At 45.3% G+C, this 27406-nt stretch overlaps 1 protein-coding gene across 1 annotated transcript in view; it reads right to left on the reverse strand.

Moving 5' to 3' along the window:
- The window catches only part of ITIH5 (inter-alpha-trypsin inhibitor heavy chain 5), a 73926-nt gene extending 53445 nt beyond the window's left edge, over window positions 1–20481 (reverse strand). The window contains exons 1-4 of the mRNA XM_083700117.1: window positions 20221–20481; window positions 6045–6089; window positions 4326–4489; window positions 1350–1451 (exon numbers count right to left, since the gene is read on the reverse strand). Coding sequence (XP_083556243.1) covers window positions 1350–1451; window positions 4326–4489; window positions 6045–6089; window positions 20221–20340 — 431 coding nt within the window. The 5' untranslated portion in view covers window positions 20341–20481. The remainder of the gene's footprint in view (window positions 1–1349; window positions 1452–4325; window positions 4490–6044; window positions 6090–20220) is intronic.
- Window positions 20482–27406: the final 6925 nt, after the last annotated feature.

The raw sequence follows: 27406 nt of genomic DNA on the forward strand, positions 1-27406 counted from the left end.
TGCTCTGGTGTCGGTGTTCTGTTGCACCAGAAGCGGCTTAGTCATGCTGGCCACATGACCCAGAAAAACTGTCTGCGGACAAACGCTGGCTCCCTCGGCCTGTAAAGGGAGATGAATGCCGCAACCCCAGAGACGTCTGTGACTGGACTTAATTGTCAGAGGTCCTTTACTTTATCTTTTTAAAACTTAGATGGTAATCATAAACCTGCCTTCATTTTGCTGCTGCTTCAAGACCTAGCTTATGTAAGTAAATACTACTTTTATTTCTTCACAAAACATTTTCTGTTTGATTGTTATTTTTAAAGGGAAGAAAAGGGATAATAACAGGGGAAATCCAGTTTGCCATAATGTAAACTGGATTATTGTTTCTAGAAGGTTAAATCAGGCAGAGGGCCTTCTCGGTAGTGGAGTCCACCCTGTGGAACGCCCTCCCATCAGATGTCAAGGAAATAAACAACTACCTGAGTTTTAGAAAGCATCTGAAGGCAGCCCTGTTTAGGGATGTTTTTAATGTTTGATGTTTTATCATATTAATATTCTATTGGGAGCCATCCAGAATAGCTGGGGAAACCCAGCCAGATGGGTGGGGTATTAATAATAATAATAATAATAATAATAATAATAATAATAATAATAATACCCTTGTTTTAGCTTCCAAGTTTAAGGCTGCAAAGGATGGTACTCTGCTGATCTCACTCATGTGAGCAAGGAAGGATAATAACTAAAGGATATATCCTCTCCTAAATCCATTCCTACATATTTCGCATGCAGAAGGTCTCAGGTTTAATCCCTGACCTCTACAGGTCAGGCTGGGAATTTCCCGTCTGAAATCCACGGAGGGCTGCTGCCAGTCAGTGTCGACAATGCTGAGTAGATGGACCAATGCTAATGCTATTCTAGGCTGTGTCAACAGAAGTGTAGTGCCCAGATCAAGGGAAGTAATCGTACCACTCAATTCTGTCTTGGTCAGATCCCACCTGGAGTCCTGCGTCCAATTCTGGGTACCACGATTTAATAAGGCTTTTGACAGGCTGGAATGTGCCTGAATTCTGCCTTGAAGGTGTTCATTAAGGCATGGTGACAAGAAGTCTCACATGCAAACTGCAAACAGCTGGGTGGTTTCTGAAGCTTTGAAACAGGTGGGTTTTTTTTAAGAAACAGAAAGAGTGAAATCCTTGATTTGCCTTGTAAGTAATGATCCACCCCCTTTTTCACATTTGCATTTCCACATGAATTGGCCAGGATTTCCCCTTAGAAATCTGCCCAGAGACAGATGGGTCGAGTCCCCCACGTAAGACCTGGAACAGATCAAACTGCAGGAGGTTTGCCCCTCTCTATGCAATACCTACCCATTATCTGTGGGTCTTGAATATCTGTTCTTTCTGTCCGTGCCCCCATACTTCTGGTCCTTCCCGATTACTTCCCCGTGGTAAACCCTCTCACCGATGACCCTGGAGCCACAAAACAGAGAATATTAACTGTTGAAATATACATTTATTAAACAACCAGAAGCCTCTCTACTTGGAATAATAGGATTGGAATTGCCCAGAAAAGATGTTAGATTGTTTTTGTATGCCACAATTGCAGCAAGAATTTTGTTAGCTAAAAACTGGAAATTGCAAGAAATAGCAACAGTGGAGGAATGGCAGATGAAGATGAAGATGAAGAATTTCTGCAGAGAGGGAAAGTATTTGCTGAATTAACCATGTGAACTGGAATACAAAAAACGGAGGTGTGAGGAGGTCAGGGAAATAAGTAAATGAAATATAAGACATGAAAAGATTGATCTGTTTTTAATTGTTTTCTATTTTTCATGTATTTTGTATTTTTCATTTGTATTTCTGTACCTTTTTATTTTTATTTTTTCTCTTTTTTTATTCTGTAACTTTTTTCTGTCTATAAAACTTTAATAAATATTATTTTTTTAAAAAAAAAAAAAGAAGATGAAGAATTTCTGGCCGACCTGACTGGAAGAATCCGCAATCAGAAAGAGGAGATACGTCAAGAAGATTGGAAGAAATTTAAGGACTATTTAGCTAGATATTCCAATATAACAGAAGTAGAACTATTTGTAAGTTCCAAATTGGCCTAGGAGTAAAATATGTTGAATTGTATAACATTATGGACTGAAAATATTATGAGGAGAAAGAAAGATAGCAACTTGATTAAGTTAATTTTATTAGAAAGGGGATATTGGAAAACTGCTACAATGAGATCTATGGAAACTCAGGGGGGATTTGAGGAAGTCATTTAACAATGAAAACTAAATTGGGCTCTCAACAGATAGGTGTCTATATGTCTGCTTGTTTTTTCCTTTTAATATTGTAATTTATTTATTTTTATGTGTGTTTGTTGTAAATTTGGAAAAAAATTTGGGAAAAGGATAAGTAAAAAAGAGAGAATATTAGCACGAAGGGGCATAGGATCAAGTGGATTCTGCCAGCCACAGCTTTCCTTGTGGTGGTGAGAAGCATTGCAGCTGGGTGGGCATTCCAGCCTTCCTATAAAACTGTCATTTTAAAAAATCTGAAATATTTTTTTCCACCAGAAAGGAGATTTTTATGACTGTTTTTATAGGAAGGCTGGAATGCCCAGATGCATCGCATCTCACCATTGTGAGGATCGGCTGTGACCCATCGGCCTGTGTGCCTTCTTCACCTGCTGATGATGGGCAATTTCAAACTCTCCCCACCCCAGCTTTCCCCCACATAAGTTTCTTCACTGTCAAATAAAGGACTGTTTCTGCAAAGTAGGCCACATGGCCATGTAGCTAAGTGGTCAAGTTTACACCTGGGCATTCCAGCCTTCATACAAAACGCTCATCAAAATCTCCTTTCTGGTGGGAAAATCGGTTATTTAAGTACGGTGAGCATTTTTGAATGACGTTATATGACTGTTTCTGGCAGGAGTTCCCAAATTGAGCTGGGGGGAGGCCGTGGGATAACCTGGGAGGGGTGCAAAAGAAGCAATGGGGTACCAGGCAGATGTTGGAGGTGTACTTGACTATCAGACTTTGAAAAGCAGGTCTCAATACATCATGTACATCAGTTTTGATGAATTAAGTGCACTAAATAATTTGTATCGGATTCTGAATATTGCTGACATCCATGTGTCTCGAGAGGCAGTAGAAGATTGCACCATCGGGGGTAAAGACAAATTGTTGGGTTTTTTTTTTATAAGATGTGCAATTAATTATTACCGGTTTGAATCTTATTGTGTTATAGTCCTTAGTGGGTCATGCAAACTGCTATTCTGAATAACATTTTTTATCGGGTAGGGGGCACTTAAAAAGCAGAGACATCACCCTGCCAGCAAAGGTCCGTATAGTTAAAGCTATGGTTTGCCCAGTAGTGATGTATAGAAGTGAGAGCTGGACCATAAAGAAGGCTGATCGCCAAAGAATGGATGCTTTTGAATTATGGTGCTGGAGGAGACTCTTGAGAGTCCCATGGACTGCAAGAAGATCAAACCTATCCATTCTGAAGGAAATCAGCCCTGAGTGCTCACTGGAAGGACAGATCCTGAAGCTGAGACTCCAATACTTTGGCCACCTCGTGAGAAGAGAAGACTCCCTGGAAAAGACCCTGATGTTGGGAAAGATGGAGGGCACAAGGAGAAGGGGACGACAGAGGACGAGATGGTTGGATAGTGTTCTCGAAGCTACCAGCATGAGTTTGACCAAACTGCGGGAGGCAGTGGAAGACAGGAGTGCCTGTTGTGCTCTGGTCCAGGGGGTCACAAAGAGTCGGACACGAATAAATGACTAAACAACAAGGGGCACTAGGAACCAAGATGTGTTTATGGAACCAAGAGGGCAATGGCCCAGAAAAAACTTGGGGGAAAACTGGGTTATATAAATGCTGGAATACCCAAATGCACTACATCTCACCACGATGTACAGTGGTACCTTGGCTTAAGAACAGTCCTGTTTAAGAACGATTTGGTTTACAAACTCTGCAAAACCGGAAATAGTGTCCCAGTTTGCGAACTTTACCTCGGTCTAAGAACGGAATCTGAATGGTGGAAGGGCACCGGCAGTGCGAGGCCTCATTAGGGAATGCGTGCCTTAGTTTAAGAACAGTTTCGGTTTGAGAACGGACTTCCAAAATGGATTAAGTTCGTAAACAGAGGTACCACTGTATATGAAAAGATATCCCTACATTCTATTGCGAGATCAAATTCCAGAAATTTGGTGTGCTGGGTTTTTTTTTGGGGGGGGGGTTACCATTTCAGAAAGTGGAAATGTGTTAGGCTTGTCTTTAAATGCAAACTGATCCCCTCATTCCTAGCCGCAAGTACCTTGCTCAGCAAAACCTCTCACCTACATGGTAAAATTGGAGATGAAGGCTGTGATGGGTATCTGCATCTCAAACTGGCCCTCCCTAGGCTCCGAGCCGGTGTTCACCAAAGTGCAGGAGACGGTCGTAAATGCATAGCGAGAAATGATTGTGGATCTCACCGAGAATTCAGACATCCGGGGCCTGGTCTCCTGTTGGAAGAGAGCAGCCATTCCTTAGCGGTATTGCAACGTGTCGCTGCACCTCCAGCAATCCATTACAGCTCTCTGAGCTTTGAGTACAAACGGCTTTCATTCATAACTGACTGCCAAGCAAATCCCTGCATGAAAGGCCCATAGGCAAAGGAGTGTTGGAATCTCCTTGGGTGTGAATGGAAGTTTGTGAAAGGCGGGGAGCTCAGCTTAGCAGTTGCAAATCATTCACGAAAGGTGAAGCCAGGACGTGGCACGTTCCTCAAGATCATTGATTCCGGGTGGGTGGTTCAAAACGCTACGAGAAGAAGTGCAATTGGTTTTCCACACTGCTGGTGATATCCAACTTTCTCCTCTTATGTTCTGCTACCCCCGGTGGGTGTGGCATAATCGCTCGTAATTATTTCCAAATGTGCCTCTTCTGATAATTGCACTTTTTCAAATGCTTGTAATGTATGTTCCTTCCCCTCCCCAGTTTTTTTTTTTTTTTTGTTTTTTTAAACTGCTTTGAGCTTTTCTTAATTGTAAGCCAGGGATGGGGAACCTGCGATGGTCCAGGTTTTGCAAGACTACAAATCACACAACCCCCTTGGCTCCAAGACTACAAATCACACAACCCCCTTGGCTTCACTGGCCATGCTGAAAGGGCTGGTGGGAGTCCCGAAACATATTGAAACCCTCAGGTGTAGTACAAGTGTCTCTCCACATGATTGTGTAGATCAGGCATCCCCAAACTCAGCCCTCCGGTGGTTTTGAGACTACAACTCCCATCATCCCTAGCTAAGAGGATCAGTGGTCAGGGATGATGAGAACTGTAGTCCCAAAACATCTGGAGGGCCGAGTTTGGGGATTCCTGGTGTAGATGCATAGAGAAGGAAACTCCTTCTGAACTACACAGCCAATCAGAGTGCCTCATGTCATGCTGCCTGGTTGCTAAGCAACACCTCCACTCATCTTCCCCCTTGGCTAGTTGAGTTTAACACTAACAGGATTAACCCTTAAGTTACAAACTGAATGATCTCTGCTGTTGCAACACAGAATATTGCCGGCTCGTAACTCCGGTGCTTAAGAGCTTGCACACAAGTTACCAGCCAAACTCAAGGTTCGTGTATTAATCTGCAAGTCTTAACAACATGAGTCCAGGACACCTTGAGGACTTCATCTCCCTACCCGATCACTGAGATCCTCGGAGGAAGTCTCTGTTACTTGCACCCAGTGGTTTAGATGTACAGCTTATCTCTACCAGGAGCTGTTGTGGCCCCAATTCTGTGCAACTCTCTCCCAGCCAAGATCAGAGAAGTCCCCCTGTTGAACTACAGATACTTGATGAGGAGTTGAGCTTTATGTTTTCACCTGCAGTTTTTGTTTGTTTTAAGCATCGTATTACTTAGATGAATGAGTTGATCTATGGGTTGTTGTGTGAACTGTTTTGTGGCCCTCTACAGTGAAAAGAAGCCTAGAAATATTGGGAACCAAACAAGCAAACAAACTTGAAAACTCATCCTTTCTTTTCCTGCAAAGACAACAGCTTTTTGTAGGGAAATAGTGAACCTACCAATCTCTGCAGGAACCGGTTATGCCTTGGGACTCTTCGAGCAACCTGTAAAAGTAGGGACACTATTATTCATTGTGGTTTCCTTTTCAGAAAATAACTATGTGGCAGGTGCCGAAGAAAGATTTGTTGCAAGGAAATCAAGAATGTTAACAAGGTGGCCAAAAGGCAGGCCAAAACAGAGATCACACCAAGGAAGTCTCATGCAGAAAGAGAGCTCTCCATCTGAGATGGAGAGAAGCACAGCGTTGGAAGGGGCCAAAAGAGTCATCTAGTCTAACCTTGAACCCACAATTCTGGCTGGATCTAGACACACACAAAAAATGGTTTCAGGAAAATGTGTTGAAAACCTCATAATGGGAAATCGCGTTGCCAAAAGACAGGACTCCACAGAGCCATCTGGTGTCATACTGTTATAACGCATTTTTTAGAAACACAAACAAACCTAACGAAGCTGATTTCAGAATTCAAAAAGAATTTCAGAAGCAGATGTGAAAGAGAAGTTGCTGAATTACAACTTATCACTAAGCTGAAAACTATGGAGAGACCTGGTCTGAATATAGATACTGGATTTTTGTCTCATTACATATGCTAATCCTGCCAACCTAGCAGTTCGAAAGCATGTCAAAGTGCAAGTAGATAAATAGGTACCACTCTGGCGGGAAGGTAAACAGCATTTCCGTGTGCTGCTCTGGTTCGCCGGAAGCGGCTTAGTCATGCTGGCCAAATGACCCGGAAGCTGTACACCGGCTCCCTCGACCAATAAAGCGAGATGAGCGCCGCAAACCCAGAGTTGTCCACGACTGGACCTAATGGTCAGGGGCCCCTTTACCTTTACTTATGCTAAAGCTATTTTTGGTCATCTGCATACTATCCCTTGCTTTTTCCTGTAGGACTAATTGCAGTCGTTAACGGTCATCAGCAGATTTTCCATATCTTTTAGTCCATCACCCATCTCCTACTACCCTCCTGAGAAAAACCGCACCCCACCTTCCCACTGTATATAAGGGTCTGGTGACTTCTGTTTCAGTGTATCTGAATGCACACAAAAGCTTATACCAAGAACAAACTTAGTTGGTCTCTAAGGTGCTACTGGACCTTTTATATATATATTTCTAATGAAGTGGAGTCTCCCAAGATTAAGAGTCTCATGTTCTACCAACTGAACTATTATGGAATGAAGACTTCTTGCACTTCTCTGCAAGGGATGGTTGCCCTATTTCGGAATTTTTAGTTTAGAGGAAAAGTGAGTAGGAAGAAACATAATGGAAGTTTGCACAAATTATGCATGGCATGGAGAAAGCGTAATAGCGCAAGTCTTTCTCCATCTCTTATAACACTAGGACTCATGGATAGCACACTGGCAATCCCTGGTGAAGGAAAGAAATCATTTAAACTGAGAAATAAACGGTTGCAGTCATGGACAGTTTTGTCCTGAGCGATTGCTTGTTTAACCATCAAGTTCTCCTTATATTTATACACACACACACGTGCGCTTGAAGGCAAAGAAATTAACAGGACAAAGCTGTGAAAATGGAATTGTGATTGTATTGCCAAGTTATCGCCGGGTTGTGTCCTGGTTTGAATGCTGGAACGTGCGGCAGTCCAGCTAAGGAATGCATGGTCCTTGGCGCAAAGCCAAGCTATCCCCATAAAGTGTACACACACACACACAGCCAGCTACGCAGGAAACCTTTTAGAATTCTGTATGTCACGTTGCAGCCGTGCTACTGCGATCCATGCTCTGGTAAAATACAGATAAGACGCCACAGATCTGTTATACATGGGACTGCCCTTGGAACAGCCGTTGTTTCTGAGATGTTTTCATATTTATTTATTTATTGCACTTATAGCCCTCTTTTTTTCTCTCGAAGGAGCTCAAGGGAAAGGGGTACATGGCTCTCCCTGTTTTATCCTCACCACAACTCTATTGTGGCAGGGAATGAGTGATTGGGCCAAGATCACCCAGAGAACTTCATGGCCGGGTACAGATTTGAACCCTAGTCTCCCAGGTCCTGGAAGATCTATGGCTGAAGGGCCATATACAAATTTAATAAATAATTATAGTTATAACAATTGTCCACTACGCCCAGGGCTGGATTTAGGTTTGATGAGGCCCTGTTGTGAACAAAATCTGCCCTTTTCCCCTTATGGGGTATCCAAGAGCCCATATAGAGTCCTTACGTAGGTTCCCTATTGGTAGGAGAAAATAACAGAGGCCAACCAGAGAATATTGAGAAGCAAAGCAGCTAGTAAGCCTGATCTTTATTGATCTGTTGCAATGGGGTACTCACTCACCACACGCAGGAGGGAGGAGGAATCCAGAACAATGGGGCACAAGGCCTTATATAGACATTTTAAATTGCCTTCCCTGGAGCTCAAGACCACCCCTCCATACATCATACCTAGGTCACAGAAAAGTGGTGTAAAAGAGAAATTTGAATGTTGTTTTTCCTGTTTGCCAGGTTATCTGATTGTCTTTCCTGATAGTCTGTCACCCAATAAAATGCTGATTACTCAATTCCTGAGACAATGCGAAGGCTCCCTGACCCTCCTCCCTCCTTGCAGGGAAAACATTTGGTCAGTCTGGGAATCAAAAATTTCAAAAATGGTTTCGGGTCGGTCTTCCCATGCTGATCTATGTATGTGCTTAGTTGGTACACTTATGAACATTTAACATATATCTAAGACCTCAAAATTCCAATCACAGCCCTAAGCTACTGAAGGGAATGGGGCCCTTTATATGGGCAGCTGTCAACAACAAATTATTGCTGTTTTTGTGTTGAATATATGCTATATGGTAATTTATGGACCTAATAGGTATCGAAAGCCAGCTGCACATAACAAAATATGTATTTTATCAAGGTAATTGTTGAATTGAAATACAATTAAAAAGTATATTAACACTGAATTTTTTGGGGGGGTCCCCAAGAGAGTGGGGCCCTAAGCTATAGCTTGTTTAGCCTATATGTAAACCCAGCACTGACTACACCATATTGGCTTTAACTGCAGCAAGACCGTTGACTGTAACTAGCTGAACAGAAGGCATCTCACCAGTTCTCAAACCAGCTGGCTGATCGCCAGCTCATTTCCAAGCACAATTCGACTTTCTTGTCTTAGTCTTTAAGGTCCTGAATGGGATCTGAAGGACTGCTTTCTCCTACACAGAAAGCTCACTTCAACAGTTGCTTTTAGCTGGCGCATGTAGCAATGGAGGCTGGTCCATTCATTGAATGGTTGCCATATGTCCTCTTCTCCCAGGACATGTCCTCTTTTCCCATGGGTAGAGTTGATATAGAGATCCATAGTTAAAAGTAGAAGACTGCAAATGTGTCCTCTTTTTTTTTGCTCTTCAACACATGGCAACCCTAGGGGGGCTGCCCCACCAACTCAGTCTGCTCTCAGCCAGCCCCCAGCTGCCTGCCTTCTTGCTTATTGCCTGCCAGCTCCCTCCTGTTTGGTCTCAGCGGTTGTGACTAGGAGGATGATCTTAATGGCAGGCCCCAAAACAGAGGCACGGATATAGGAATATTGGATTATATGGATTTAGACAGTGAGAGCCGTTGGACTGTGGAACGGACGCCCTTGGGACGTGGTGGACCCTCCACCCTCAGAGGTTTTTAAGCAGAGGTTAGAATTAATAATATAATAATATAATATAATATAATATAATATAATATAATATAATATAATATAATAATAATTTAGAATTTATATTATATTATACTATATTATATTATAATAATTTATTATTTATACCCCGCCTGTTGGCGGGGTTTCCCCAGCCACTCTGGGCGGCTTCCAAAAAATATTAAAATACAATAGTCTATTAAACATTAAAAGCTTCCCTAAACAGGGCTGCCTTCAGATGTCTTCTAAAAGTCTGGTAGTTGTTCCTCTCTTTGACATCTGGTGGGAGGGCGTTTCACAGGGTGGATGCCACTACCAAGAAGGCCCTCTGCCTGGCTCCCTGTAACTTGGCTTCTCGCAGTGAGGGAACTGCCAGAAGGCCCTTGGCACTGGACCTCAGTGTCCGGGCAGAACATTGGGGGTGGAGATGCTTCAGGTATACTGGACTGAGGCCGTTTAGGGCTTTAAAGGTCAGCACCAACACTTTGAATTGTGCTCGGAAACGTACTGGGAGCCAATGTAGATTTTTCAAGACCGGTGTTATGTGGTCTCAGCGGCAGCTCCCAGTCTAGCTGCTGCATTCTGGATTAGTTGTAGTTTCCGGGTCACCTTCAAACGTAGCTCCACATAGAGTGCATTGCAGTACTCCAAGCGGGAGATAACTAGAGCATGCACCACTTTGGTGAGACAGTCTATGGGGAGGTAGAGTCTCAGCCTACGTACCAGATGGAGCTGATAAACAGCTGCCCTGGACACAGAATTGACCTGCACCTGCATGGACAGCTGTGAGTCCAGAATGACTCCCAGGCTGTGCACCTGGTCCTTCAGGGGCACAGTTACCCCATTCAGGATCAGGGAGTCCTCCACACCTGCCCGCCTCCTGTCCCCCCAAAACAATACTTCTGTCTTGTCAGGATTCAACCTCAATCTGTTAGTCGCCATCCATCCTCCAACCGCCTCCAGACACTCACATATATAATAGAATCATACAACTGTAGAGTTGGAAGGGACCAAGGGTCATCTAGCCCAACCCCATGCAATGCAAGAATCTAATCTAAAGCATCCATGACAGATGGCCACCCAACCTCTGCTTAACAACCTCCAAGGGAGGAGAGGCCACCACCTCCCAAGGGAGTCCATTCTCCTGTCCAACAGCTCTTACTGTCATAAAGTTCTTCCTGATGAGGGTGCAATCTGAATTTCGCAAATTATGTGCAATGTTCTGGCAAGGAAGAAAGGATTGTGTTCAGGGAAAGTGTTTCTACAGAATCTCCCTCTTAAAAGTGAACAGTAAGCCCTTTCCCCCTTTCCCTGGTGAAAAGGAACAGGAACTTCAGGAATGTAAGGGCATATTTTGCCTCCCACCCACCCTACAATTTTCTTTGCTGTCAATTTATATCTGCTGATTTGCCTCCCAGAAATGAGATTTTTATGACTGTTTACATGGAGGCTGGAATGCTAAGATGCTGGAGCTAAGTCACGCATTCCCCAGTGTCAAAACACATGAACAGTCTCGGTCCAGTATACCTGAAGGAGCGTCTACACCCCCATCATTCTACCCGGACACTGAGGTCCAGCTCTGAGGCCCTTCTGGCAGTTTCCGGAGGACTGGTGGTGGGACGACAATATGTGGTCAGAGGGAGAAGAGGGAAAAGACTGGGAGGAGGAGGAAGCTGAAGAGGCAACAGGGCTTAGTGAGCAGGAAGAGTCTGTGGCAGAGAGCAGCCCAGAATCGGAGGCAGAAGCAGAGGTTGGAGAGGAGGGAGGCCAAGAAGCAGAAATGAGTTAGGCTGGTCAGGAAGCCAGGCTGTCTCCCCTTCCTGCAGTGACCAGCTCCCTTCCGCTGGGTTTCCCAGAACCCAAAGAGGTTTGAAGAGAGTGGAGCAAAGGCAGGCAAGACGAAGGAGCCTCAGATTGGAAGGAACCTGCGGAGAACAGTTGCTGCGCTCAGTAGGCCTGGACACCTGAGTTGTTTCTTTGAATAAAGAGAGAGAACTTCACTGGCACCATGTGAGTTATTGCTGGCCTGCTCCTGACATCAGCCCTCCCAGGACTGCATGCCAAGGGTTGTAGTGACCAGAGGCCAAAGTGGAAGGAACATGTTAAGTTGTGGGTGAACATATCAGACGACACAGCGATTCTTCAAACAGCTCTTGTTTATTCACAGGCCAGAACAGAACTGGGCTGAAGGGTTCAGCCAACCTGCTTATAGAGCTCCACTACAATGCAACAGTAACAACTTTCTATCCAGTCACTGAACATCACTTCCAATTTCTTATTTGCATATGTGGACCTGAGTGAAAACTATCTGCAGTATCCCCCTGCTGGCCCAGGGTGAGAACTTCAGTACATAACAGAACAAACATGATACCTTTGTATAGCAGGCTATATCCCAGACATGCAAAAGTCACACTCATCTCTCCATCCTCAGTCTAGGCAAGCAAGAGATATTTTCTCAGCTCCGGAACACATGCCGTTGCTGTTTTTAGGTTATTTTTATTGCCCTGTGTTCTGTGATGATGCTTTTAAATGTTGTAAACTGCCAACTTGGAAGAAAGGTGGGATCTAAATATATTTATAATTAAAATAATAATTGCAACCAGACCAATGCACTGGAGAAGAGATCTGAGAAGTGCTGACCAGGGCTGTAGCCCAGAGAGATGGGAGTTGCCTAGGGAAGATTCTGAGGGCCATATAGTGTGGCCTGGGGGGCCGCATTCACACACACACACACACACATGGCTGAAGCACAACACCCTCGATCTAAAGGTTTTCTAGAATTTGAAGCAGATATCGGGCATGTGAAAATGTACACTTGCCAAGTTATCATGATAGTATTTCGAAGATTATATGTCAAAATATTGTTCTAAAAATGACATGCTAATAGGCTTAGAATAAAAAATGTAAGCAATAACAAAACCAATAAAGAAAGAAGGAAAAATCAGAATTTAACAAAAATAATTTGTTATAGAATGCAAGGAAAAGAGTTAGAAAGAAATATAAAGAAGCCAAATTGCTGTGGAGGGAAGTACAGGGTGGTGGGTTTTATAATTAAGTGTATAATTATGCAGCTGTTGTAATTTAGATATTATATTTTATGTGAGGGAATCATTGGGAATTCGGGTTATTGTGTATAGATGTTAAGTTTCAATAAAGATCTTGGGGGGGAAATGATGGGGAGATAGTGCTGTGTAGTGGTTACAGTGTTGGGATACAACTTGGGAGACCCAGGTTCAAAATGAAACTCAGAAATGAAACTCAACCGAGTGTCTTTGGGCCAGACACTGTTTCTCAGCCTAACCTACCTCACAGGGTTGTTGTGGAGATTTAATAAGTGGGGAGAACCACGTGCCCCACTATGACCTTGGATAAAAAGCTGTGTTTTTAAATACAATAAATGCATCATGCAATAAAATGTTATTAATAAATAAAAAAATAATTCTCCAATGAAAAGCCCCAGAGGGCGATATAAATAGAAAAGAATGTAAGCTCTTTTTATATGCAATAACAGCAGCAAGAATAGTATTAGCCCAAAAATGGAAGCAAGAAGAATTACCGACGATTGAAGAATGGAGGATGAAGTTAATGGACTATGCAGAGTTAGATAAATTAACAGGAAGAATTCGAAACTGGCGGGACCAGAAATTCACAGAAGACTGGAGTAAATTTACGGACTATTTGAAAAGTATTTGTGAAGACCAGACGATGTTTGTAGGTTTGCAAGAAGTTCTGTGAGGAATATTATTGGAAGTATTGCAAAAATAGATAAGGGAAAGGATAATTTGTTAAGAGACTTAAAGTTAAGAAATGTATAAGAAGCGGATAAAATGGTAGATTATATCAGAGGTGCTGATGGAAGTCTAAAAAGATTGTACAGTGGTGCCCCGCAAGACGAATGCCTCGCAAGACGGAAAACCCGCCAGACGAAAGGGTTTTCCGTTTTGGAGGTGCTTCGCAAAACGAGTTTCCTATGGGCTTGCTTCGCAAGACGAAAATGTCTTGCGAGTTCCTGCGGGTTTTTTCCCTCCCCCCCCTTTTCTAAGCCGCTAAGCCGCTTATCCGCTAAGCCGCTAAGCCGCTAAAAGCCACTAAACCGCTAATAGTGCTAATCAGCTAAGCCGTCAATGGGCTTGCTTCGCAAGACGAAAAAACCGCAAGACGAAGAGACTCGCGGAACGGATTCTTTTCATCTTGCAAGGCACCACTGTATAAGTCATAAGTTTCGTGGTACATTTTATAATTTATATGTTAAAATCAATAAAAATTATTATTAAAAAAAAGAAAAACCCCAGAGGGCAGACCTGTCTGCAATCTGGCTGGCCGCTGGCCCTTTCTGTAGAACTTCCTGCTAAGAAACAAGACCTGCAGAGCAGATGTGTAGAAAACGCAATTGCCGGACCGTTTTGCAGATTGCATTTTTTTCTTTGCAAAGCACATAAGGGCATGTGAGCAAAGCAGCAGGCCGGGCTGACAGCTTTATAAACCTCTCGCTGGAACAGATGATGTTAACCAGCGCTACCACAACAACCCCTGGCAACAAGTGTGGGCATTTGTTTATTTCTGCCCCGGGGCGGAAAAGTGAATGACGTTAATATATCCTACAGCCAAGTCATTCCTTTGCAATGTCTCCCGCCCAGCCAGTAACTAAGCTTCTCTCTCAAATGTAGTTCTGCAACCCCATTTTGATTGCAGTGAAATCCCCTGGATTCTGAAAAGGCTTCTCTGACTTAAATATAGAATAAACCGGGGGGAGTAAAGTCCCCTCGACTGGGCTGGGGAAACCTGGGCCCAGATTCCAAAATATTGCAAATAGGAAACAGAGTTCTGTAAAACTATTTCAAGCAATCCACATGGACCTGTAGCCTTTCAGATGTTGCTGGAATTTGACTCTCATCCTCCCTCCCCACTGACCAGGCTGGCTGGAGGTGATGGGGGTTGGCGTCCAACAACATCTAGGGGTGGGGATATAAGAACATAAGGAGAGTCTGCAGGATCAGGCCAATGGCCCCATCTTAGTCCATCATCCTTTCCTCACAGCGGCCAGCCAGATGTCTGTGGGAAGCCCGCAGTCAGGATTCGAACACAAGACCCCTCTCGCCTCCTGTGGTTTCCAGCAACTGGTATTCAGAAGCACTACTTTAAAGCCCTATGCGGCCTAGGACCCACGTACCTACGGGACCGCCTCTCCTGGTATGCCCTGTGGAGGACCTTAAGGTCCACAAATGACAACATTTTGGAGGTCCCAAGTCACAAGGTGGTTAGGTTGGTCTCAACTAGGACCAGGGCCTTTTCAGTACTGGCCCCGACTTGGTGGAACGCTCTGTCTAGGGCCCTGCGGGACTTGAAATCTTTCCGCAGGGCCTGCAAGACAGAGCTGTTCCGCCTGGCCTTTGGTTTGGACACAGTCTGACCCTTATGTTTTCCCTCCCCTTATGGTTTTGATCTATGGGCTACTTTTAAAATGAGGCTGCATTTTAAATGGTATTTTAACCTGTATCTTAAATTGGTGTCCCCCCCCCCACCCGTTGTGTTTTTACTGTAATTTTACTGGTGTTAGCTGCCCTGAGCCTGGCTCTGGCCAGGGAGGGTGAGGTATAAATAAAATTATTATTATTATTATCACTACTACTACTACTACTACTACTACTACTACTACTACTGTGGAGGCAGGGCAGAATCATTGTGGCAAATAACCATTGGTAGCTCTTTCCTCCATGACTTTATCTAATCCTTTTTTAAAGCCATCCAGGTTGGTCCTGTGGAAGGGGGTTCCATAGTTTTGGTTCCTCATCTTTGATGAATACGCTATACAGTGGTGCCTCGCAAGACGAAAAGAATCCTTCCGTGATTCTCTTTGTCTAGGGGATTTTTCGTCTTACGAAGCAAGCCCATTGACGGCTTAGCGGATTAGCGCTATTAGCGGTTTAGCGGCTTTTAGCGGCTTTTAGCGGCTTAGCGGCTTAGAGGATAAGCGGCTTAGTGGCTTAGAAAAAGGGGGGAAAGGGGGGGGAACCCGCAGGAACTCGCAAGACATTTTCGTCTTGCGAAGCAAGCCCATAGGAAATTCGTTTTGCGAAAAGCCTCCAAAACGGAAAACCCTTTCGTCTAGCGAGTTTTCCGTCTTGCGAGGCATTCGTCTTGCGGGGCACCACTGTAAACAACTTTACTGTACAGACGAACGCCTCGCAAGACGGAAAACCCGCTAGACGAAAGGGTTTTCCGTTTTGGAGGCTTTTCGCAAAACGAATTTCCCTATGGGCTTGCTTCGCAAGACGAAAATGTATTGCGAGTTCCTGCGGTTTTTTCCCCCTTTCCCCCCCTTTTTCCTAAGCCACTAAGCCGCTTATCAGCTGATCCGCTGATAAGCCGCTTAACAGCTGATCGCTAAAAGCCGCTAAACCGCTAATAGTGCTAATCCGCTAAGCTGTCAATGGGCTTGCTTCGCAAGACGAAAAAACCTCTAAACGAAGAGCCTCACGGAACGGATTAATTTCGTCTTGCGAGGCACCACTGTAGTTACATTAACTGTACCCCAAAGCCACTTCCGCCCTGCAGAGGAGGTGGGATTGCGGGTGTCACGGCCCCACCACGCGCACGGTGGCTGGAGCCCAGCCCCCGCACGATTGGGGGGCATGGCACTGTCCGAAGCCTATGGAGGTGAGGGCCTAAGGCACGCCCCCTATCAGTGACCCCAGGGGAGTTCCTAGTTGCATCAGCAGGACTCCCCCTACTGGTGGTTAACCCTTCTTGGACTTCAAGCAGATGGGCTGAAGTCAGATATAGTCAGTTAGGACCAATGTCTAAGCCAACATGGCTCATCACCTGCAACCAATAAAGTTGTGGTCTTATTTAGCCCATTAACCTTAATAATTGTGTCCACGGGGGGGGGGGGGACTCGCCACGCAAATGGTATGAAACCATTCAGGTAATGTTTGCTCTTCCCGCAAAATGCAACGAGTGCTTCACTGCCACCATTATTCCTTCTGTTTCCAGTGTCCAAGCATGAGTGCTGTTGGTCAGGTAAACAAAATTGCTGTTCTCTCTCATACACACACACCGGGGAGTATTTGTATGCTGGGGAACACCGCTAAATTTTCACAACTACAAAAAAATGGGAGACAGATGCCACATAACCCTCACTCTCCGAGGTTGTAAGGAATTGATCATTTAGTGGGGCAGCTTATTCACTATGGAACTCCCTGCCTATTGACAACAGCATACATCAAGAGACATCTTATTTCTCTCTCAGGGCTCCCATTTCCAGAGTGGTTTAACGATAAATCCTTCTTCTCAGGGAACTCTGGGAATCAAAGCTCTGTAAGGGGACCAGGGGCTTCTCAGCACCCTTAACAAACTACAGCTCCCAGAATCCTTTGGGGGAAGCCATGGCTGTTTAAAACGACATGATAATGCTTTAAATGCATGAATGTGGCCCAGGGCTGGTTTAATGATAATGAGTCGTTAAGAAAAGGAAGCAGGAGGAGCCTTGAAGTTGCCCACTGACAGTGAGCCTCTGGACGACAAATTCAGAGGCACATCCTTCACCCACCCTGGTGAAGTGCATTCTGTTTCTACTGCAGTTATAGAATATTTTATTCAGTTCGTATCCCGCCCTTCCTCCCAAGGGCATCGAGGGCGGCAAACACATCAATTGCAATATCACTAGCAACATTCTAAAAAGAAGGTTAAATGCGATCATATTTTCTCAGTCCATGATTTCAGGCTTGTCAGGGGCAGCATCTTCCAGTCATCAAATGCCTGGAGTAAACAGGGATGATTTTGAATTGACTCCTGAAAGTCAATAATGAAGGAGGGAGACGCACCTCATGAGGGAGGGCATTCCACAAATGGGGAGCCACCACTGCAAAGGCCCTGTCATGGATCCGATGCCAAATGGCAAAGTAGAACAATGGGTCTACTTGGATATCATACCCTGGATGTTAGCCAGATGTCACCCACAGCCATTGACGTCAAATGCGCATTGATAAATATAAATTTGGATGTGTAAAATGTTTGCAGACCTATGCCTTCTTCCTGTGATCAGTTCCCTCTTTTTTGGTGATGTGTCAGTGGCTGCCTTAAGCAGCCGGGAGGGAGGAGGATAAGAATTGCTTAACCCTTGCCCAGCCTGCTGCTGTTCTACTTCAAGCCCTATTTTCAGCTGTTCCCCCAAATGGAGTCGTCCCCCGCCCCCTCATGAAAGACGCATAGGTAAAACACATTGAAAACTGCCCCTGTGGCCAGTGGCAGAATTGCAGAGGGAAAGCAGTGGGCATGGAAAGGGTTAAGCCTGGCAGGTGGGCCCTCCAGATGCTACTGGACTCCAACTCCCATCATCCCCTGCCTGTTGCCCTTGATGGTTGGGGCTGATGGGACTTGGTGTCCAATAGCCTCCAGAGAACCTGCATCTCACCTCCAGATCACCTATTTCCCCCCCCCACACACACACACACAGTAAAAGTTGCTATTTCCTTTTGTTCTGTGTCTTTGCCTCTCACCTGCCTTTCAGCCCAGGATTTCCTAGTGAATTCCTCAGGCTTGTTTAGTTAGGTGTTCCTGCGGTGTAAAGGACAACACGCCCCTCGCTTTGCACAAGATCCCAAACAAAACACAGAGAATCTATGGAAGCTGAGAAAACAACCAAAGGATACCAGAAATAGCACCTCGAAATTGTCCGAAGGGGCGAGGTGCAACCCCAAGACGGACGAAAGGATATTTGAGCATTCTGACCTTGGCTTCTGAGAGAGTTGGGAACGGTAGGACGGCCTTCCTAGATCAGACCAAAGGTCTATTTACAGTACAGTCCTATGTCTACCTAGGAGAAAATCTCATCAGGATGAGTGGGCCTTACTCTTGAGCAAGTGTGCATAGGATCGCAGCTGAAGCCTAGTATTCTGACGAGCCAGATCGATTGAAATTCCAAAATGGCCATCATCAGGATGGGTTGCAGGGGAATATACAGCAAACCCCACCCAAAAAAAGAATCACAGTATAATAGATCATATCTCAGTTATCCTTCAGGACAGAATAAAACTGGGAGGCAAGGAAACTATATTAAGCAAGCAGAAAGGCTACAGGAAGCATCCAAGCCGGGTGATGAACGTCCTCTGTTGTTTGTTCTCAGTACCAAGGTATACTGCAGTTGAAAAGGGAGGTTTTATTTAGCTACCTGGAGTGGCATCATTCATGTTTAAGCAGGGCTGTCAAATCCAGCCTTCAAGAATGGGGTCCTCCTGCACCTTAAGTGTGCATATTGGTTTATTTATTTGCCAGGTGTGACTATCACCCCTCCAAAGTTAGGGTTTTCTTTAGCTGAGATTCCTGCATTGCAGGGGGTTGGACTAAATGATCCTCAAAGGTCCCTTCCAACTTTACAATTCTATGGTTCTGTGAAAGAAACATATGGACTGTCTCGCCAAAGTGGTGCATGCTCTAGTTATCTCTCGCTTGGACTACTGCAATGCGCTCTACGTGGGGCTACCTTTGAAGGTGACCCGGAAACTACAACTAATCCAGATTGCGGCAGCTAGACTGGTGACTGGGAGTGGCTGCTGAGACCACATAACACCGGTCTTGAAAGACCTACATTGGCTCCCAGTACGTTTCCGAGCACAATTCAAAGTGTTGGTGCTGACCTTGAAAGCCCTAAATGGCCTCGCCCAGTATACCTGAAGGAGCGTCTCCACCCCCATTGTTCTGCCCAGACACTGAGGTCCAGCTCTGAGGGCCTTCTGGTGGTTCCCTCACTGCGAGAAGCCAAGTTACAGGGAACCAGGCAGAGGGCCTTCTCGGTAGTGGCCCCCACCCTATGGAATGCCCTCCTGTCAGATGTCAAAGAGAAAAACAACTACCAGACTTTTAGAAGACATCTGAAGGCAGCCCTGTTTAGGGAAGCTTTTAATGTTTAATAGACTATTGTATTTTAATATTTTGTTGGCAGCCACCCAGAGTGGCTGGGGAAACCCAGCCAGACCGGTGCAGTATAAATATTAAATTATATTACCGGTATATTATTATCATAGAATCATAGAACTGTAGAGTTGGAAGGGACCCTGAGGATCATCTAGTCCAACCCCCTGCAATGCAGGAATATGCAGCTGGTCCATACAGGGATTGAACCTGCAACCTTGGTGTTATCAGCATTATTATAAAGCGTTGCAAGAAATGGGAGCAGCTGGCTGCATTTCCCATAGAACTCTTATTATAACTTGCCAACTCTGCATATAAAGGGTGATTGCGAAGGTCTTTTCTTTAATTAAGCTTGCCACTTTTAAAAAAATTTCAGCTACCCCACCCTTTTATTTTAACAGCAGCTGGACACGCAGGAAGAAAACCAGCGAACCTTTACCCACTGGGCTAGGAGAAAAGCTTTGCTTGCTAAATTATGTCGGATTGCTCCTCAAGTCACAAGAGCTGAGCTCCACACACCCTTTCTCATTTATTCTGCTCCCTGCCCATTAACAGTCTCCTGGCAACAAACCCACAGCAATAATAAAACCATTATTATTATTATTATTATTATTATTATTATTATTGAAAAAGATCTTACATTGTCAATGAGGTTGTGATCCAAAATCTCAGCTTCTTCTAGGTCCCTGGCTAGGAGTTCAGGATCTTGCTGTGCCGAAACGGCCGAGAGACGACAGCAAAGCCATACCAGCCAGATCATGGTGGAAAACACAAGCCAAAATTAGAGGAACTGGGTGGGACAAGATGGGAAAGTTGTGTAGTGGGGGGAGGTATTTGCTGCGGCTTCAGCCTGCAGCTCACTGAGATGGGGAAAGCATCCGACAGCAGTCTGCTTGGCTGCTCGCCTCGCCCTACTCTCCTCCCCTGGACCCAGCCCCTCTGCCAGAGTTCATCGCCAAGCCCGGGGTTTCCTCGCTCAAGTTTAATTTACCAGAAAGGGAAACACAAGCTGATCTTGCTGGATTTCCTGATAAAGTCTAGTTGCTCAGGAGTGCCGCTTGCTTCTGCCAAGATTCTGGGTTTCATTTCTTCCAGATTCAGCTCAGTCCCAGATAGGGAAGAGGGAGGGGGTGGATTCGATTCAGTTTGCATTTAAAGGTGAACCCACCTGTTCTGCACTTTCCCAAAGAGCACACAAGCTGAAAACCGGGCTGCCCACCAAAATCCACCCTTCTCCAAATTTTGCAATGCAAAGGGATGTGTGCAGGAATGCATATACGGTGCATACACACAAATGGCTATATTGTTTACAATGGCACACGAACGTGCATTGTCTTGCAAGGAACGTCTTGCAAAGATGTGCAAAGCGGAATTCAAAAAGATGTTTGTGTGGCATTGTGTGAATTTTCATGGTGGCTTTTAAAAAAACCAGTGGGGAAGTGTGGAAAGCTGAATTGGGGGGGGGGGTGAGAAACTGGTATTGACAGATTTTCTCATCCCTCGTCCCAGATGTGCTCATGTCCTGCTCTCGGGCTTTCCTCAAACATCTGGTTGGGCCCTGTAAGACCAAGATGCTGGTCTGATCCGCAAGGCTCTTCTTATGTGCTCCCAGCACCAGGCTGAAAGCTCTGGGTGATGTAAAGTAAGGCTAAGGTGTTGCCTTGGTGCATGTGAAGAGTGCTGTTATTGCTTACTTCACCCTGGGATTACAGGCCACAGCTTCCAGCAGAACCGGGCCCCACCAACTATCTTCATGGAAACAACTAGGCAGCCTTCTGCAGGAATTAATTGTGGGAAACCTGGCAGGTTCAAGACTCTCTCTTCTTCCACACCCACCAAACATGTCAGAAGGAAAGGAAGCTTTCTGCATTGTCAGCTCAGAGGAGGAACTGGTATATCAGGACAACTGTTATGTACTGAAGTTCTCACCCTGGGCCAGCAAGGGGATACTGTAGATAGTTTTCACTCAGGTCCACATATGCAAATAGGGAATTGAAAGTGACGTTCAGTGATTGGATAGTTACAGAAAGTTGTTACTGTTGCGTTGTGGTGGAGCTCTATATAAGCAGGCTGGCTGAACCCTTCAGTTCAGTTCTGTTCTGGGTCTGTGAAGAAACAAGAGCTGTTTGAAGAATCGCTGTGTCGTCTGATGTGTTCACCCACAACTTAGGTAAAGGTAAAGGTACCCCTGCCCGTACGGGCCAGTCTTGACAGACTCTGGGGTTGTGCGCCCATCTCACTTAAGAGGCCAGGGGCCAGCGCTGTCCGAAGACACTTCCGGGTCACGTGGCCAGCGTGACATCGCTGCTCTGGCGAGCCAGAGCTGCACACGGAAACGCCGTTTACCTTCCCGCTGGTAAGCGGTCCCTATTTATCTACTTGCACCCGGAGGTGCTTTCGAACTGCTAGGTTGGCAGGCGCTGGGACCGAGCAGCGGGAGCACACCCCGCCGCAGGGATTCGAACCGCCGACCTTTCGATCGGCAAGTCCTAGGCGCTGAGGCTTTAACCCACAGCGCCACCTGCGTCCCTCCACCCACAACTTAACTACAACCAATTCTCACATTCCCCTAGAAACATAGGAAGCTGGCTTAAATGACTCAGGACCCTCAAGAACCTCTTCCCTACCCTATAAACCGACCCAGGCTCTGCATTCATCACCTGAGGCCCTTCTTCATGTGCCTCCTTCACATGAAGTCTGGAGGGTACCCACACGAGAAAGGGCCCTTTCTGCAGTGGCCCCCTGTTTGTAGAATGCTCTTCTTTTTCAACCAAGCCTTTGGCTGATTAATATTCTTACAGCCTTTTAAATGTGTTTGTGGGAGGAGGGTTCTTGTTTTGTTGTTTGTTTTATCTGTGCTTTATCTCGTGTTTTTATCTTGTGAACTGCCCTGAGATCTTTTGACAAAAGGGTGGCATATAAATCTAAATAATAATAATAATAATGTATACCAAGTCAGACCGTTGGTCTATCCAGTTCAGTAACGTCTTCACTGCCTGGCAGAAGCTGTCCAGGATTCTAGATCAGGGTCTGTCCTAGTTCTGCCTAGAGTTGCCAGGATTTGAACCCCAGACCTTCTGCATGCAAAACAGGTGATCTGCCACTCAGAGCTACAGCCTTTCCTCTTCTCCCTCTCATCTCCCTCTGAAATATACTCAGAGTCGAGTGTGGATTTCATGCTCTTTATTCAGCTCTTTAAGTGAGGAATGTAAGTTCCCCTGAAATGTCTGCTTTATATACATTATTTACACAATGGGCCCCACGTGATTGGCTAATTCTGGGATCCTCCTGTAGGCCAATCAGGTTGCGGATTCACTTCCACCTGGAGTTGGATTGGGTGGCTCCTGCGGACCAATCAGGCTGCTGCATTCTGGATCCTATTGTTCTAGGACCAATCCTATTGTTCTAGGACCAATCCAATTGCTGCATTCTGAATCCTATTATTCTAGGACCAATCAGACTGCTACTGCTGTATTTTGGATCCTATTCAACTCAGTACATAACACCCTCTCTCCTTTTGATAGTCAAGAACAGCTTTTGAGTGGCTGTTTTGTTTGGCACTGCACGCTTCACAAACGAGAACATGCGGATGCGAGCTTGTTTCTGCTCTTTGGCTGCTCCTGAGGAACAAAACAGTGCCCAAACAAACAGGTGTGTTACATGAATGAGTACATGCTCGGCCGTGTGGCGTGTCTGCAGGGCTCGGCGCAAGAGGTGCGCCCTGCAAAGTGGCCTGCATGCTCCAGAATGAAACATCTGAACATGTTTCCACTCCAAAGCGACAGAGTGAGCTGCTTGTGCCATCACCTGCCTTTCCACATTAGTTGTCAGCAAATGGTCAGTCCTGGGCCAAGGCCAGCCCGAAAAAGGTTGCCAGCTCTCTCGGAGGTCAAATAAGAACACCCACCCACACACTCTGTCCTGACTTGCCGGCTAATCATACAACCAGCTGTTATTTCTGCCTCAGAGCCAGTTCCATACCAGCAGGGGAAACAACTGCAGGAAACCGAATCGGAATTCCTCTTCTGAATTTATTCCCAGGCTTGCATGAAGCTTGCTATCAGCACCATTGCCAACTCACCAGATAACCCCCAACCTGGAGTGTTCTTGTGTCCTTAACAGCGGTCAGAGGTGGCAAAAAATCAGTATGAGGAGCATGAAGTGTTGATTGCTAATGATTTTGCAATTGGTGGCATGTTTTGCTGCTGAAGTTTCTTGCTCCTGTTTATTTTTTTTTAGGGGGGGGGGTGTTTGATTGGTTATTGTATGGCTTGTATTGTAATGTAATTCCCCCCATAACTTTAAAAAAAATGACTGCAGTATTCACCAATTCAAAACAAATTTGTGCAGGAGACAAAACTGTTCTATGAGCTGTGCTTGAAAGTACCATATTTTTCGCCCTATAGGGCGCACTGGCCCTTAGGGCGCACCTAGGTTTTTTTGGGGGGGAATTAAGAAAAAAAATTATTTCCCCCCCAAGCATGGGGCTGGGGCGGGTGAAGCCTGAGCTTCCCCCGACCCCAGCCCCCAGAACAGGCTGCTGTCTGCAAGCCTTGGGAGCCCGGCGGGAACTTCCTCGGGCTCCCAAGGCTTGCGGATAGCTTCCTGAAGCCTGGAGAGCGAGAGGGGTCGGTGCGCACTGACCTCTCTCGCTCTCCAGGCTTCAGCGAAAGCCTGCATTCGCCCCATAGGATGCACACACATTTCCCCTTCATTTTTGGAGGGGAAAAGTGCGTTCTATAGGGAGAAAAATACGGTACTCGCAACGTTTGCAACGGCACAGAGAGAGCAGAGTAGCTGGAGGTCTCCTCAGGAGTGGAGAGGAATTTGATCCCGTTTGCATTCAAGGTGAACCTACCTAATTCACACTTTCCGACCACGGGAGGAATGACCACTGGAAGAAACACCTTGGTGCATCTGCAGCAGCACAGCTGGACGCCTTCGCCTGCCCAGCTGCAACAAAACATGTCTCTCCCATATCGGTCTCTACAGGCACAACAGGTGCTGCAACCTTCCAAAAGTTTGACAATGGCACACTCCTGCCTTGTCTCCCGAGACAGATGGATGCCAACAAGGAATGTAAATCGAAATTGAGCCATCCTTTGAATACCACACATCTTCAGATTTTGCAACGCAGTTCTCCAGTCAAGTAATTTGTAAAGAACAAAACACAAAGTATATCCTCCGTTGTGCATAAGTATGTATAAAATGCATCTATTAGTGAACAGACCAGAAAGAATGCATTATATTAGGTGAAATCACTTTGAAAAATGTCTATGTAAGTCAAGACTGCATACACAAATGTGTTTTTAGGACCTGTTATGTACTGAAGTTCTCACCCTGGGCCAGCAGGGGGATACTGTAGATAGTTATGCAAATGAAGGATTGAAAGTGACGTTCAGTGATTGGTTAGTTACAGAAAATGGTTACTGTTGCATTCTAGTGGAGCTCTATATATGCAGGCTGACTGAGCTCCTCAGTTCAGTTCTGTTCCAGCTTACAAATAAAGAGCTGCTTTGGAAGAATCGCTGTGTCGTCTGATATGTTCACCCACAACTTAACAGGACCCATCTTACTTTTATGGTTGTAAATCACAAGTTGTTTTAAATGCTTTTTAATATCGTTTTTATTTAATGTGCGACCTGCCCTGGGAGCTTACAGTGAAGGACAGGTAGTAATAATAATTTTAAAAAGCCAGTGCATTGCCATGAGAACATTTATTATTTAAAAAACTAAACAAGCTCACAGACTGATGTGGAAATGTGAAGAACCGGACTTGCGATCAGAAAAATGACAAATGCAGAGAAACAAAAACTGACAGATTTATTTATTTCTTACTCAGGAATCTGGAGCCAAGATCATAGAGGGGAGGTTTCTGGGTTCACATGTGTGGAGGCTTCTAGAGTTGGAGGGTGTTGTTTGTTTATGAAAGTTCTGGGAATGCCGTGTACTGGGATCAAAGTGAACAAAATCCGGAGCTAGATTGCTTTATTTGCAAATACAAGTATAACAAAGCAGAGACACCACCTTGCCGACAAAGGTCCATATAGTTAAAGCTATGGTTTTCCCAGTAGTGATGTATGGAAGTGAGAGCTGGACCATAAAGAAGGCTGATCGCCAAAGAATGGATGCTTTTGAATTCTGGTGCTGGAGGAGACTTTTGAGAGTCCCATGGACTGCAAGAAGATCAAACCTCTCCATTCTGAAGGAAATCAGCCCTGAGTGCTCACTGGAAGGACAGATCCTGAAGCTGAGGCTCCAAGACTTTGGCCACCTCATGAGAAGAGAAGACTCCCTGGAAAAGACCCTGATGTTGGGAAAGATTGAGGGCACAAGGAGAAGGGGATGACAGAGGACGAGATGGTTGGACAGTGTTCTCGAAGCTACCAACATGAGTTTGACCAAACTGTGGGAGACAGTGGAAGACAGGAGTGCCTGGCGTGCTCTGGTCCATGGGGTCACGAAGAATCGGCCACGACTAAATGACTAAACAACTAAACAACTAAACAACTAAACAACTAAACTACTAAACAACTAAACAACTAAACAACTAAACAACTAAACAACACAAGTACAGTGGTACCTCGGGTTAAGTACTTAATTCATTCTAGAGGTCCGTTCTTAACCTGAAACTGTTCATAACCTGAAGCACCACTTTAGCTAATGGGGCCTCCTGCTGCTTCCACGCTGCCAGAGCACGATTTTTGTTCTCATCCTGAAGCAAAGTTCTTAACCCAAGGTACTATTTCTGGGTTAGCGGAGTCTGTAACCTGAAGCGTCTGTAACCTGAAGCGTCTGTAACCCGAGGTACCGCTCTACATAATGTGAAATCCGTAGCTAAATTATTTTCCCCGCCTTTGAACTATAACTGAGTACATCCCGCCACCTAGTGGTGCCCTGGGTAAGTACTGCCATCACACGCAAATAAGTTGGTCTGGCAGCATTTGTTTTGCTAAGTTTCCCATGGGACTTTTCTGCCCTGTAATGTAGAGGGTAGGGACCCTGTGGCCCTCCAGAAACCACAACTCCCATCATGCCCGGCTATTGTTGATGCTGGCAGCAGTTGATGGGAGTTGGAGACGGCTAATCTCTGGCAAACCAAAGGATTCCCCCATCTCTGGTATATGGGCTCACACGGATTTGCCTTTGATAATCGAGTTTTCTTCCACTTTTTAGGTGATAAAAAAATAATAATTCACCATGATGAAAGTTCTGGAAACCAAGCCTTGTGAGAGAACAGCTGATGAAGTTGGGTATGTTTAGCCTGGAGAAGAGAAGACTAAGAGGTGATATGAATGCCATCGTCAAATATTTGAAGGGCCTTCACATGGAAGATTCTTGGGAGAAAAGCAATGACAAACCTAGACAGCATCTTAAAAAGCAGAGACATCACCTTGCCAACAAAGGTCTGTATATTAAAAGCTATGGTTTTCCCAGTAGTGATGTATGGAAGTGAGACCTGGACCATAAAGAAGGCTGATCGCCAAAGAATGGATGCTTTTGAATTCTGGTGCTGGAGGAGACTCTTGAGAGTCCCATGGACTGCAAAAAGATCAAACCTATCCATTCTTAAGGAAATCAGCCCTGAGTGCTCACTGGACGGACGGATCCTGAAGCTGAGGCTCTAATACTTTGGCCACCTCATGAGAAGAGGAGACTCCCTGGAAAAGACCCTGATGTTGGGAAAGATGGAGGGCACAAGGAGAAGGGGACGACGGAAGACGAGGTGGTTGGATAGTGTTCTCGAAGCTAGCAGCATGAGTTTGACCAAACTGCGGGAGGCAGTGGAAGACAGGAGTGCCTGGCATGCTCTGGTCCATGGGGTC

The sequence above is a fragment of the Podarcis gaigeae genome, assembly GCF_964106915.1.
Source record: "Podarcis gaigeae genome assembly, chromosome: 10".
In the NCBI taxonomy this organism is placed as follows: domain Eukaryota; kingdom Metazoa; phylum Chordata; class Lepidosauria; order Squamata; family Lacertidae; genus Podarcis; species Podarcis gaigeae.